This window comes from Drosophila persimilis, unplaced genomic scaffold (assembly GCF_003286085.1).
Source record: "Drosophila persimilis strain 14011-0111.01,24,50 unplaced genomic scaffold, DperRS2 tig00000002-arrow-pilon, whole genome shotgun sequence".
In the NCBI taxonomy this organism is placed as follows: domain Eukaryota; kingdom Metazoa; phylum Arthropoda; class Insecta; order Diptera; family Drosophilidae; genus Drosophila; species Drosophila persimilis.
This window is the reverse complement of record NW_020825289.1, coordinates 3154177-3167069: the sequence shown is the minus strand read 5'-3', so window position 1 is coordinate 3167069 and position 12893 is coordinate 3154177. Positions and strand designations below refer to the sequence as shown.

General features: G+C 45.8%; 1 protein-coding gene and 1 long non-coding RNA gene across 3 annotated transcripts; one reads left to right on the top strand and one right to left on the bottom strand.

The window, feature by feature from the left end:
• Window positions 1-5293: 5293 nt before the first annotated feature.
• LOC6590672 (facilitated trehalose transporter Tret1-2 homolog) lies at window positions 5294-11693 on the bottom strand. 2 transcript variants are annotated; one of them, XM_026986500.1, is made up of 5 exons: window positions 8921-8959; window positions 8688-8847; window positions 7862-8000; window positions 7489-7697; window positions 5294-6598 (listed from the first exon to the last, which is right to left on the bottom strand). In XM_026986500.1, coding segments are annotated over exons 1-5 (1590 nt in total). In that variant the 5' UTR covers window positions 8923-8959; the 3' UTR covers window positions 5294-5518. The 2 variants fall into 2 exon arrangements, with proteins under 2 accessions (XP_026842301.1, XP_002015413.1); XM_002015377.2 differs by lacking the exon at window positions 8921-8959 and adding an exon at window positions 11514-11693 and having other exon boundaries at window positions 5295-6598.
• LOC113565181 lies at window positions 9034-9596 on the top strand. The gene is made up of 2 exons (XR_003408504.1): window positions 9034-9292; window positions 9424-9596. It is a non-coding gene; the product is annotated as an uncharacterized LOC113565181 (long non-coding RNA).
• Window positions 11694-12893: the final 1200 nt, after the last annotated feature.

Below are 12893 nucleotides of genomic sequence, written 5' to 3'. Positions count from 1 at the left end.
CAGAGTGGCAAGGCCAAAATTTAAGGGGAAAAGGTTAGCGAAGAGTGGCGCCACCTGGTCCTGGAGAGTGAGAGTTCCGCGCGCTCTCCGGAGCCGTTATGAGAAAGGATTTCCGATCTCATCCCATAACGGAGTCCCGAAGCCAACTCACCCACACCCCACAGAAAGAGAGCCGCCAGCAGCCCGAATCAGTCCATGCCCTTGAACCTAGTTCAAGGGCGATAGAAGAGAGAGCGATGGGGGATCAGCGGCCCGGGAGCATTAAACAGAGCAGCTAAGCCAAGAGGGGGTTCAGAGAAAGAAATTCCCGCAACGGAGGAGCATGCGCGCCGGTCATTGTGATCTAGTGATTTTTTTTAGTTTGAAAGAAAAAGTGAGTGGGATGAGGATGGAGTAGTGGCCATCACCCGATAAAAGATAAATAAATCTGTGATTCCAGGGGATCAAGATCAGTGAAACACCAGGAATTCTAGAGCTGACCAGCGGGACGGAAAGTAGACCCAAAAAGCACAAGAGTGAGTCCGCTCCAAAGGGGGAGTAAAGAAACCCCAAATTTATTATTTTTGTTGGCAAATCCATAGGGAATAGGCCACAGCTCCGCCATCCTGGCTTGGTTTTGCTGGTCTCGAAGGAACTCTTCTGGCCACGTAGTGCGGGTCCCTCGCTCATTTAGGGAGAAAAAAAAGCACCAATTAACTTATTTACTCCCATTATTTAATTTTGTTAGATGTCTCCATTTATATGTATATGTTAATCCCCTAATTTAAGTCCGCCCATATTATATCTATATGTAATTTATTTATATTTATTATATTAATTATTTCTATTTATCTATTTATTTATTAACTGCCCGTAATGATAAGATGAGGGGGGAATGAATAGGCAGGCTTAGTGTAGCGATGATAACGTGTAAAAGCAGGAAATTGAAGTGAGAATTATAACGAAGAAAATGAATTGCTAAGCGTTTCATATGGGGGGAAGAGGAGCCACAGCAACGAGAGGGTAAGGCTGCTGCACATGGCAGGGAGATCCAGAACGTCGTGATTCGGGTCTCAGGTAGGGTGGGTACATCAGAGGTAAAAACATCGACACCTCGACCTGGTCCACGTCTGTGTTGAAGGAAGTTACTGTAATGTTGTTTGTCGAGTAGAGTCCGTTTGCAGTTTTTTTGTCGGTTACTTTTGTTGTTTCAATTTGTTCGAGATGTCCAAATAGTTGGTATATTGTGCGACCTGAGGGCTTGGGAAGTACCCAGCCCTGGGATGACTGGCTAGCCGGCCTTGCCCCGAAGAAAACAAAGGTTCGTAACAGGTTAGGTTAGGTTAACCCGGACGGCCCTCAGCGGGGCCACGCATAGGCCAATATGGCCCTTAGTTATCCGGATGGGGGGGTGTATGAACCGTCGCGGGAGTGTTAATGTGGTTTTAAAAGTCCCCGAGAATCGAGGTGTTTTTAGCATAGGCCAGCAGTTCCTGTGGCGTTCTTTTGGAGGCATCTTCCAGTGATGCCAACACTGGGGCGCCCAGGTATCTCCTCCTTGCCCTTGAGAGAGCCGGACAGTTGCAGATGAGATGTTCCAGGGTTTCTATAACCCCAGGTTCCTCACATTTCCTACAACTGTCTCTGTTGGTGATGCCTAGCTTTGATGCATGTGCAGCAGCCAGACAGTGACCTGTTAGTATTCCCACTATCAGTCTACAGTCCTTTTGTGGTAGGTGCAGTAGGTAGTGGCTAAGTTTCTCGTTGCGCTCCTTGCACATTATCTTCGAGGTTCTGCAGGTGGTGGTACTCCTCCACCTGCTATCAGTCTGTGCTCTAGCCTGCTTCTCTAGATAGCCTTGCAGAGTTCTGAGGGAGACAGGCACGTTCTCGGTTCTCCTATTCTCCAGCCCGACGCCTTCCTTAGCTAGTACGTCCGCCGCTTCGTTTCCTTCGATGCCCTGGTGGCTGGGAACCCAATGCCTCATGCCTCCCTGCTCGCCAAGACACTTCTGGAACTGACCGCAGACGACTGCATGGATCTTATCGCCGCTTGGCTGTCGACGAATAGGTTGACCGCATCGTGTGCTCGTTCTGTGAGGAGAGCGACCTCCGCTGCTTTCCCGATGGCAAAAACTTCTGTCTGGAATATGCTGCATTGGTCCGGTAGCTTATACGACAGCCTTATCTCAGGGTCTGTACAGCATAGGCCCGCCCTACTCCTCCGTCCATCTTGGAGCCGTCTGTGTATATATTGAGGTGCTCAGTTTGGTCCCTTCCAATTTTCCAGTCTTCAGGTCCCAAAGATGTGGTTGTTTTGACGTCAAGGCAAGTTTGGGGGGTCATGTAATCAGTTGATCTGGTCATTTCCCTGCCGATTGAACTATGCCCGTATCCTTGTGGAGATAGATTTCCTGATGCTATGAGGCGTTGTGCTGCCTTTCCCGCAATCAGGCGAGCGTGATACTGAGTCCTACCTCTTCCGCCCACTCACGTATCTCCCTGAGTGTACGTTCCATTAAGGAGCTGAGGATCGATGGACATACACCCGTAATAAGTATGCTTATGTCGTCTGCATAAGCTGTTATCTTTGGGGCCTTCCTTTCAAATCTCTTGATGAGGTCGTCGACCACCAGATTCCACAGTAGTGGCGACAGGACTCCACCCTGAGGTGTGCCTCTGTGTGCCCCCTTTACCATGGAAGCAGTGCGCCACTCCGATTGCACCCGTCTGCAACTTAGGAGGTTTTTGATCCAGACGTTGATTGCAGGGTGTATGTTATTCGCTTCTAGGCGACTTGTTATTGCGGTTGTGGCCACGTTGTTGAATGCTCCTGAGATGTCCACAAATGCTCCCAAAGCATACTTTTTGTTGTGAAGGGCGCTCTCGATGGTGGCTACTAGCGAGTGTAGTGCCGTCTCCACTGATTTCCCTTTAGTGTCGGCGTGTTGGTTTGTTGACATCAGTGCCTCTACCTCATTCCTGACGTGCAAATCGAAGAGCTTTTCTAGTGTTTTTAGTATAAAGGAGGTAAGGCTTATCGGTCTGTAATCCTTGGGACTCACGTGGCTGCACTTTCCTGCCTTAGGGAGGAAGACAACTCTCGAGGTTCTCCATTGGATGGGGATATAGCCCGTACTTAGGCATGCTGAGTATATTGCGAGGAGCCATGGGGTAATAACCTCTTTGGTCAACTGCATCATGGCTGGGAATATCCGGTCCAATCCTGGTACTTTTGTGCCCGCGAAGGAGTCTATGGCTCAGTGGATTCTCTTATTGGTTAACAGACCTATTGGAGGGTGCTGTTCCTCGGTTGCTAGGTCCTGATGCTCCTTGGCGTCAGTGACCTCGGTGCATCCAGGGAAGTGCGCCTCCATTAGTGCTGTTAGGGCTTCTTTGCTGCCCTCTGTCCACAGTCCGTTGTCTAGTTTTAGTTGGCTCTGTACTGTGGGCTGCTTTGAAAGCAGCTTCCGAAGCCTAGCGGTTTCGGGCACTTTCTCGATGTTGGAGCAGAAGTTTCTCCACGAGTTCCTTTGTGCCTTACGTATTTCCTTCTTGTAGCTCCTAAGTAGGATTTTATATTCCTCATTGACAATCTCTTCGTTCGCTTTGCCCAGTTTGTGTTCCGGGGGTTTCTATAGACTGTTGTCTTCGAAGGGTGTTTGAATTCGCACTTGAACTGAATGTACTTATGGTCTGAGAAGGATGGTCTATCGAGGACCCTCCAGCTAGATACCGTAGTACTGTTTCCCGTTGCAAGTGTTAGGTCTAGCACGTTGGATGAGGTCGGACCTACGAAGGTGTGCTCCTCCCCAACGTTTGCTATATATAGATTAGTTGCTAGTATAAAGTCTAAGAGTGACTCACCTCTGTTATTGATGTCGGTGCTTCCCCACACATTGTGGTGGGCATTGGCGTCCGTTCCGATGACGAGTTGATAGTTTTTGGTGCCGGCTTCTGTCACCAGGCTCCTGAGTTCGTCGGGTGGTGCGGGTCTGTCGTGAGCCATGTAGCAGGAAGCCACCAGAAGGCGCTTTTCCTCACTTGCCAGCATCACAACCGTCAGGTCATCCGTGCTATAATGAGACATAAGGTAAGCATGGATTCCCTTTCGTACGAGTACGACGGTTCTGTTCCTGCTTACCGATGTTGAGTAGAACAGGTTATGATTTAAGGACTTTAGTCCGGCCACTGAATTGCCTGTCGCAATCCAGGGCTCCTGGACTAGAGCTATGTCGGCGAGCCCTTGCCCCATGGCGATGAGGAGCTCCGCTGACGCTACCTTGCTTTTATGCAAGGTGAGCTGCAGCACACTCAGCATGGGTGGCTGGCTCACTTGCACCTGACGGGTTGACTACCAGCGTCAGGTCACCGTCTTCCTCTTCTTCGTCTTCAAGCGCAAGACCCTGGGCGGCCTCCACGATGGACTCGAGACCTAGGTCCTTTTCCACCTCGCCTGCCTGCAGGGTATGCGCGTCCTTGTCCTCAGGGTGGCGCTTTTTGAGGCGCAGGTAGACGCTACCCATGCCCCACGCCATCTTCCCGAACTTGGGGTATAGCAGATCCTCTGCTTCCTTGTTTATTTGGAGGATCACACATTGGCCCCCCTCGTTGGGAAGTGGGCTACCAATGTGTAGGATCCTCCAATCGGCCGTTGGCACGTCCGCGTTTTGCCGCTGAAGGAGCTTCAGCGCTCGGTCCCCCTGGATTGTGATGGGGAAGAGTACCTTCGCCTTAGGCTTGGACGGGATAAGCTCCCGGTCCACAACCTCCAGCTTGGCCCCCTCCCACATCGCCTCCAGTTGGCAGACCGTACGCGTCAGCCACCTTAGGGTTGGATCATCATTGCACTTCAGGATTTTAACCCCATTTAGCCACCCAGCACCCTCGAACGTGGGCATTGGGGCCGCGGGGTCTTCCTCCATCTGTGCAAAAAGTGCGTCGACGAGACGCGCGTGCACCAGCTTCCACTGTGCCGCTGACATCTTGCCGTTTTCCTCGCCAAGTGTATTTCTTATGTTTTTTGTTCCGATAGGCTTCCAAAACACATACAGTAGTCAGCTTGATGACTAGAAAGAAATAAAATTCCTTCTGCATTCCATCCGCAGTCAACATCCCACTACCTAATTCGTTGCAAAGGTAAACCGAGGAACACCATACTGACAATATTTTCCAATATTGCCAGACAATGTGAATATTTGAATATCAATCGACATATATCTGGTCAATAAAATTAAATTAAATTTCCTGATCTTGAAATAGAAAAACAGTCGATATCATTAAAACGAACTTTATTCTCTAATCATATATGATTTATTACAAAAGAGATACAATTTAAAGCAGATTTATCACAACTTGAAAGGATACCGTGAAGACTGAAGATTACCGTGTTGGAATCACTGAGGAACACTGGAAAATCGATAGATTTAAATAACTACGAGGCACTAAGGATAGAACTAAGAGTACGCCAAATACTATCTAAGCAAACTAATTGTAATCTTAACAGCCCTGTATACAAGCTAGCCCCCCTAGGGGTGACCTATGCACTTTCCGCTGCGTTTTCTTTTAGTGGTTGCAAGGGCAGGAGCTTGACCGTCTTGTAGCCACGGTCCCGGCGGAACCACAGCCAGTTGTTGCCATTAAAGTAGTCCTCGATGTGCTCTAGGCTGCGACCCTTCGTTTCGGGCTGAAATAGGCACATAAAGATGGTTAACAGGAAGCTGGAAAAGCCGAATACCAGGAAAACCCCTCGCATCTTTAACAACGACTGCAGAGCAGGGAAGCCCTTGGCAAAGATGAACAGGGCCACATTCATGGAGGCAAACACTCCGCCCGCCGTCCGACCGCGAATCCTGGCCGGAAACAGTTCTCCAATCATGATGCCCGGCATCACCATCAGCGCTGTGTTGAAGACGATATAGCCCAGGAGGCAGCCACCAGCCACCAATACATCGTACGACATCTTTGGGTGACCCATCCGAGCATACATGAATCCGCTCAAAGCCAGGCAGAATACGCCCGAGCCGATGCCCGACAGGATCATAATGCGACGCCTCCGCACAAAGATTAGGATCGCACAGAAGATCATGCAGCAGACGACCCGTACAGCAGCCGTCCAGATCGCAGCCTGTTTAGAATCAAAGTCGGCCCCGAACTCCGACACAATATCGATGGCGTAAAATATCACAATGAAAGTGCCAGAGAACATCTGCAGTAGCGAGAAGACAATCACGATGACCAGAGGTTTAATAGCCACTCGCTGGCAGCACAGCCTGAAGATATTCTCATTGGTCTTGGTGGTGGCCCGCTCCTTGTCCAGGCGCTGCTTCATATCATTCACCTCCTTCTGGGCACTAATCTCGCTGCCCCTAAGGAAGGTTAGGGCTTGCAGGGCTTTCTTCTCGTGCCCGTTGCGCAGCAGCCAGGACGGGGTCTCCGGTATGCAGTAGATAGAGACCACAGCAAGAAACGGCAGTACGTTGGCACACCAGGCCACATTCCGCCAGTACATAATGGAACCGAGCGAGTAGACGAGCAGTATGCCGCAGGAATACGCTACATAGGGTGCTCCAATAAGCAGACTTCTCAGATTGGGTTCCGCTGTCTCGGCTATGTAGACCTGTGGAGTGGAGTTGACCGTTATTTAATATTACGCAACTTAGAAGACAATAATTCTATTTTCAACACAAAAGGAAAACAAAAATGCCAATTGTTAAATTGTAGACGTGACACAAATAAACCCTGACCCCACACAAGAAGAAAAACTTTTGCAGGTCGAAGACAAGCAAACAATTTGATCAAATTGAGGGTCACAAAAGCATCAGTATAATAATAACTGAATCTAAATCTCAATCGTAATCTTCCGAATGGGGATGGTAATCATAAAATCGTAAATCATGCCAGCAAACCATTAATGAAAATGAAATTCGCTCGGACGACACACACGCGCAACAGTCGACGCCCAAGAGCCATCCATCCCATTCCCCATCGCCCACCCACCACTCCGATGACAACAAAAGCATTATTGTAGACTAAGGTCAAGAATCCGGAACTACAGCGGTTGTGTGTGCGGAAAGATTTTGCTAATGCAAATGATGCGCGCGCCATTTCAAGTCGAGTATGATGAATGGGAATGATGGCAACAACGTCAGCGTTTATGAGTCCGACTATCCTTATCATTTTGGCCGCAAGATAAGTCACGGACATATCCATAAGGTACGAGTAAATAAATAAACAGCCGGCTTACATCGCATTATCATAGACACAATGGGGAACCGACCAGAGAATCCGCGACAATAGACGCTAAGTGAGCAATTGACAGCCAAACTTGGACAACTTGTCAGCAGCTGTCTTCTCGCGCTGTATGTGTGGGGTGGGGTTCAAGGATGAGCCATTTACGGTTAATGGGTCAGTCGAACATGCTCGACTTGTGTCAGGTATTATCACCGGGAAGAGTGAATGAACTCAAGAGAGCAGTCTGAATGAATCATACATAAATGGATCACTCACCTGTCCTGGTCCGCCCAGAATGCCAGTGGCAAAGCCGCACAGAAAGCGGGCAAAGATCATAATCTTAACGCTCTTGGCTGTGGCCAGCGTGCTCCAGCCTAGGAAGAGGGGAATCACCGACACCAGCAGAGTCTTGCGACGTCCCAAATAGTCAGCGAGGGGCCCGGACAGCAGCGAACCAAAGGGCGTGGCCAAACTATGGACGCTCGCTGAGGTTTTGGAGATACAGGTAGAAATATATTAGATCGTAACCCGAATAGAAAGACAGACTTGAGATAGCCAAAACTTTGTTTGTCTTTGCCGATTAATAGTCATCTTTTTAATCGCAAATATCTTGTCGCAGCTTGTGCGGCTGATTTTCGACTCAACATACCTATCCATGAGCCTGTGTCGACATCTATTGGTATCTCTGTGGTATTTCCATCACTCAGCTGGGGCAGCAATACCGCTGAGAATCCAATGGGCATACCACAGCCGGCGGACAGCAACAAGACCGCGCAGGTGGCCAGAACCTGGTGGAAAAATGAATCCAAGGAAAATGTCAACCAAAAAGGAATCATTCTATCAAGGTCTCAGATGGTCAGGGCATCAATGCAACAGTGTCCCATGCTTGAAACGTCTTGCACAACAATTGGCTTCAATGGAAGTTGCCCCACAGACGCCACACGCCGTTTGACGCAGCGGCGCTGCTGTTGCATGAGCATGAGCAGCATTTTTGATTTCTGGTGATAGTCATAAACGATCTCTCAGCTGATTCTTGATTGCCTTTGAACCTACATATTCAACTCAATTGTGATGCGGGCACGCTAAACACGGACACGCTGAAATTGAATGGCATTTCAGTCCCAATCGATTCTATTCAATTAGAGCGCCTTCATCACATGAGCGCCACATGTGGCCCCCACAAAAAGCGTTTCTAATCATTGAGTGAAGAAAGTTCAGTTCAATTGCGTATCTTATCATTTTGTCCTTCAGAAAATATATTGTATCTGCCGAGCATTCGCATGTCTAGGCCGTGCCGAAATGGTTTTTGACAAGTGACTGACAAGATTATAAAATAAATCAGGAATAAAATAAAAAGGTGTAAACTCATCCAAACTTTGTCATTTATAACGGCCTGCTCTTTCAGCTTGTTCATTAAACTTCAACCCTCTGAAACCCAGAGTCACATCATCACAGTCTTTATTAAATCAACTCACCTGATTTCTCATCCCCCTTCGATTAGCCTGCTCGTAGTCCTGCTCATCGATGGTAGACAGCTTCCTAGAGTTTTGGTGGGCCAGTTTGTACTGGAAATCAGCTCCAGGCACGACATGATAGGCCAGTTTGTTCGGCATAAATTTACTATATTCGTCATCCCTGTTTTTGAAATAGGGAGGATACGAAAGTCGTAGATTTGAATTCAGTGCAGATATCAGTACAATGTACATACATAAGTAAGATGATAAAAAATAGGGTAAGCGGAAGTATCTTTAGAAGTCCGAGTATCTTTCAACTCTCTCCAAAGACATGTTCAGACTTCAATTACCAATTGATTTGTCTGTATGCCCCTATTGAAATGCAGACCGAAAAAGCAAAGAGTTTTCTATAATTTATTTTATAGATTTTATGGCAGCAATACAAAGCCTAAACAATTGGTTACACATTAATATATAGTATTCTCAGGTCCCTTTGTTCATGGTCCCCCATTTTCCATTTCCAGCTTAAATTGCCATAACAATTGCAATTATTGGCAATTTCATGGGCACTTGGGGACAGCCTACAGCCCTACGACCGTCTGGTATGGTCTGTAATCGAGGCCATGGTAATTAGAACGCTTTTTACACGCCACTCGAATCGATCAGGTTGCACTTCCACCTTTTTCATTTGTGTTGTGTTCGCCAATTAATCCAGAACGTTTTATTGTTTAATCATTCAGTCGCTATCTCTTTCCAGCGCGAAAAAAGGGAGCGGACCAAAGAGAGGAAGAGCTGGTGAGATAAGCTCGCTTGAGAGAGTGCGAGTGTAACGACTCATGGCTCGCCTACGTCACAAATGTAGTGTTTGAGTTTGTTTTGACTCTTGCTTCGCGTTGATAATGCAAAATAAACGATAAATAGCAACTCGGATTGGTGTTTATTATTATTCGCTCTCTTTTGAATGTATGGCATGGTATGGTATTGTTTTTTGATCGAATAAGTGTCTGGTGCCAAGGTCCCTATGAAGTCACGTAGAATTAAGCCGTAGCAGTTTCTTTTATTTTTTGATAGTTTTTCATAAAATTCACAATTCTTCGTGATAGGCATAGAAAAATATAAGTGAAACAGCACCTTCTCGCCAAAATAACGAGCAAGAAGCAACAAATTTTCGGTGTACAGATAATATTGCATTATCGGAAGGGTTAATCGTCAGACTTGACTTTGATTGAGGAAGTGTCGACAAAGCCGAAGGTTCAATGTGCCAAAACAAACTCCAGACATTGAAGCACACCACATATGAGAGGAAAACAGAACACTTTTAGTTTTAATTGGTTTCAATGACACCTAAAGAAGCTTCTTGCTAACAAACTCATTTTTCAAGCTTCGGATGATGGACTTTCTATTCTAGGTAAACCAGTTAAATCGCAGTCAGTCAGGTCTGTTTGGTTATCGATTTTTGGATGTGTGAATTAAAAAAGTTTCTGTACGATGTTAGCCAATAATAGAAAACATACAGTCGCCCACTGTTGACACCGAAAATTAGATAATTGATAACAGCTCACACGCAGTAAAATCGTGTCGCGACATGTGCAGCCCAGCCATTCAATCGATTCAAGCTCAAGCAAATTACTATGCTATTGCTTTATTGGGACAACAAGCCATTCGATGATGCTACGTCACTCAATCAGGAATGGAAATCAATCCTCATCATCGTCATTTGAGCTTCGGGTAGCCATGGCACGGATCCGACCCACCCACCGTATGCGTAATAATAATTAAATTGCATCGCATAATGGGGTAGATAAGATAAGGCGGGCCAGAAGCGTGGGAATCTCGTTAATTTTCTTAAATGAAATTCTAAACGAAGCCACTGGGCTTATCAACCAATTATATGCGAGTAATTTCTGGGGTACACCAAACCAGTAAAGGAATTTAAGGGGAAAGAAAAAGTTTGTGCAGATGTTGAATTGCACAATATTCTGAAATAATTTTATTTTATCAATTATCTTTAAAGGAAAGGAAGCCAGCCCATTAAGGTTTTTAAGGTATATTTACAGCAACAAAACTCCTACGGCTATACCGTGATAACGTCTTCTAGTATAGTGACAGATGATTGATCTGGTAATCGTTCAATCTCCCGATCGAAACAGGCTTTGATAACACCAGGCAGACACGATTCGTTTTACATACTACTAATGTTATGGAAAATTCGAAGTATTTTAAGCGAATAGTTTACTGGGAAGTACTTTACTTATCACTATGGATAACCGAACCATTTAGCACGTGTTTCTGTCTGTAAAATACGCAACTATCTTATCGCATTGGCTAAAATGTACAGCAAACATAATTGTTTATAATCATTGCTGAGCCAATAGATAGGGTATAGTAGAACTGAGATCTGTCCCTCTGAAGTACGACTATTTCATTGATCAGCCAAGAACCAAAAATCGCATCTGGCCGACGGAAACGGCGAATTTGATCGATAAGACTACTCGTCGGAGGCGGATTTCACATATGTATGTGTGTACACACGAGGGCCACGCCACCCACATTCGATGAGTTAGCTCTGAGTTAGGAGAACCTTATCAATGGTGGAACAAAATACGAGTAATCTCAGACCTGGCCCTCCATCCGTCTGTCTACCTGAACCTGGCAACAGGTGAAGGCTATACCCGGTAAAAAGAACCGAAAACTTGTTTTGTTTCATACGCGTAAAGGTTTAAAGTCGAATGATGTATTTTTAGCTGGCCAGACAGAAAATTCTCATAGTTCTGATGAATATGCAATATGCATGGCACAATCGATTTGTATATTCAATATTCTTTTGTTGTGTTTGGCTTGTATTACCTTTCGACGCTCATTTTGGCGGACAAGTGGTATTCTTTCTAATATGTACTTATGTAACTTGCACTTTTCCAGCCCCGATTTAATACGCGCGTTTCTGATACATTTGTTTAACAAAGAACAACACGCGATCGGTGTTATAGTTTTCTATCGATGGGACAAACGAAAAAATAACAGAGACACACTACACGGACAACAGAGAGGCACTCGCCGATCGCACCTAAAATTTTTTTGATTTGAGCAAGTGGTTCAAAAACAGCTTTTATTTATGAGAAGCGCTTGCCCGATCGCGACGATCCAAACCAGTGCTGCTATTTTAGCATATTTCAGGCTACATCTAGCTTTACGACGTGGAATTGCTTATAAAATTTTAGCAATGCTTATACATATGTATGTACATATATATGTATAAGCATTTTAGCATTTTTTAAAAGAAATTCAGCTTCCGAGCCTTTTAATCCTCTTTCCAGATGATATTGCGGAAATATTAAGCTTTATCTGTTTTTAGTAAATCAAAATGTCCAAGCAAGGCTTGCTGTATAAAATATTTTTTCGAATCTACCTTTTAGTCAGTCTTAAATTCTGGCAGCACTGATCACAACACGCACACATGCAGGCCGATCAAATTCGCTCTCTTTTTTTTTCGGCAACGCTCTTCGTCACATTATTGACAACAACAGCAATATCAACAGCTGATCTAGCCGACGACACCGTCATAACGGTTATTGTGCCGCGCGTGGGCTATTTTTCTCCCGCAACATTAAGTGAGCGCAACTTTAGAGAAAGAAAGCTTTTGCAGCCAAGCAAAGACCACAACCAGAACGCAGATTCGGGTTATTATACCCGATACTCAAAATGAGTATTGGGGTATATTAGATTTGTGGTAAAAGTGGATGTGTGTAACGTCCAGAAGGAATCGTTTCCGACCCTATAAAGTATATATATTCTTGATCAGCATCAATAGCCGAGTCGATTGAGCCCTGTCTGTCTGTCCGTCCGTCCGTCTGTCCGTCTGTCCGTCCCCTTCAGCGCCTAATGCTCAAAGACTATAAGAGCTAGAGCAACGATGTTTTGGATCCAGACTTCTGTGATATGTCACTGCTCCAAAAATATTTCAAAACTTTGCCCCGCCCACTTCCGCCCCCACAAACAGCGAAAATCTGTGGCATCCACAATTTCGACGATACGAGAAAACTAAAAACGCAGAATCGTAGTAGATGACTATATCTTCTAGAGTGCAAAATCTGAACCAGATCGTATAATTAATACAGCCAGAATCACGAAAACAATTTCACTCTTTCTCGCTCTGTCTCACTCTAACACACAGGTTTCATGGTCGGTTTTGCCAATTGCAAAATATGAGTTCAAGGATCTCAGAACCTA

What these genes read in the sequence shown, in the direction of transcription:
- LOC6590672 (XM_002015377.2), bottom strand. An exon ending in CGACACAGGCTCATGGATAG is followed by an intron (nt 7,698 to 7,861) that starts GTATGTTGAGTC and finishes CCAAAACCTCAG; the next exon opens with CGAGCGTCCATAGTTTGGCC. An exon ending in TTCTGGGCGGACCAGGACAG is followed by an intron (nt 6,599 to 7,488) that starts GTGAGTGATCCA and finishes TCCACTCCACAG; the next exon opens with GTCTACATAGCCGAGACAGC.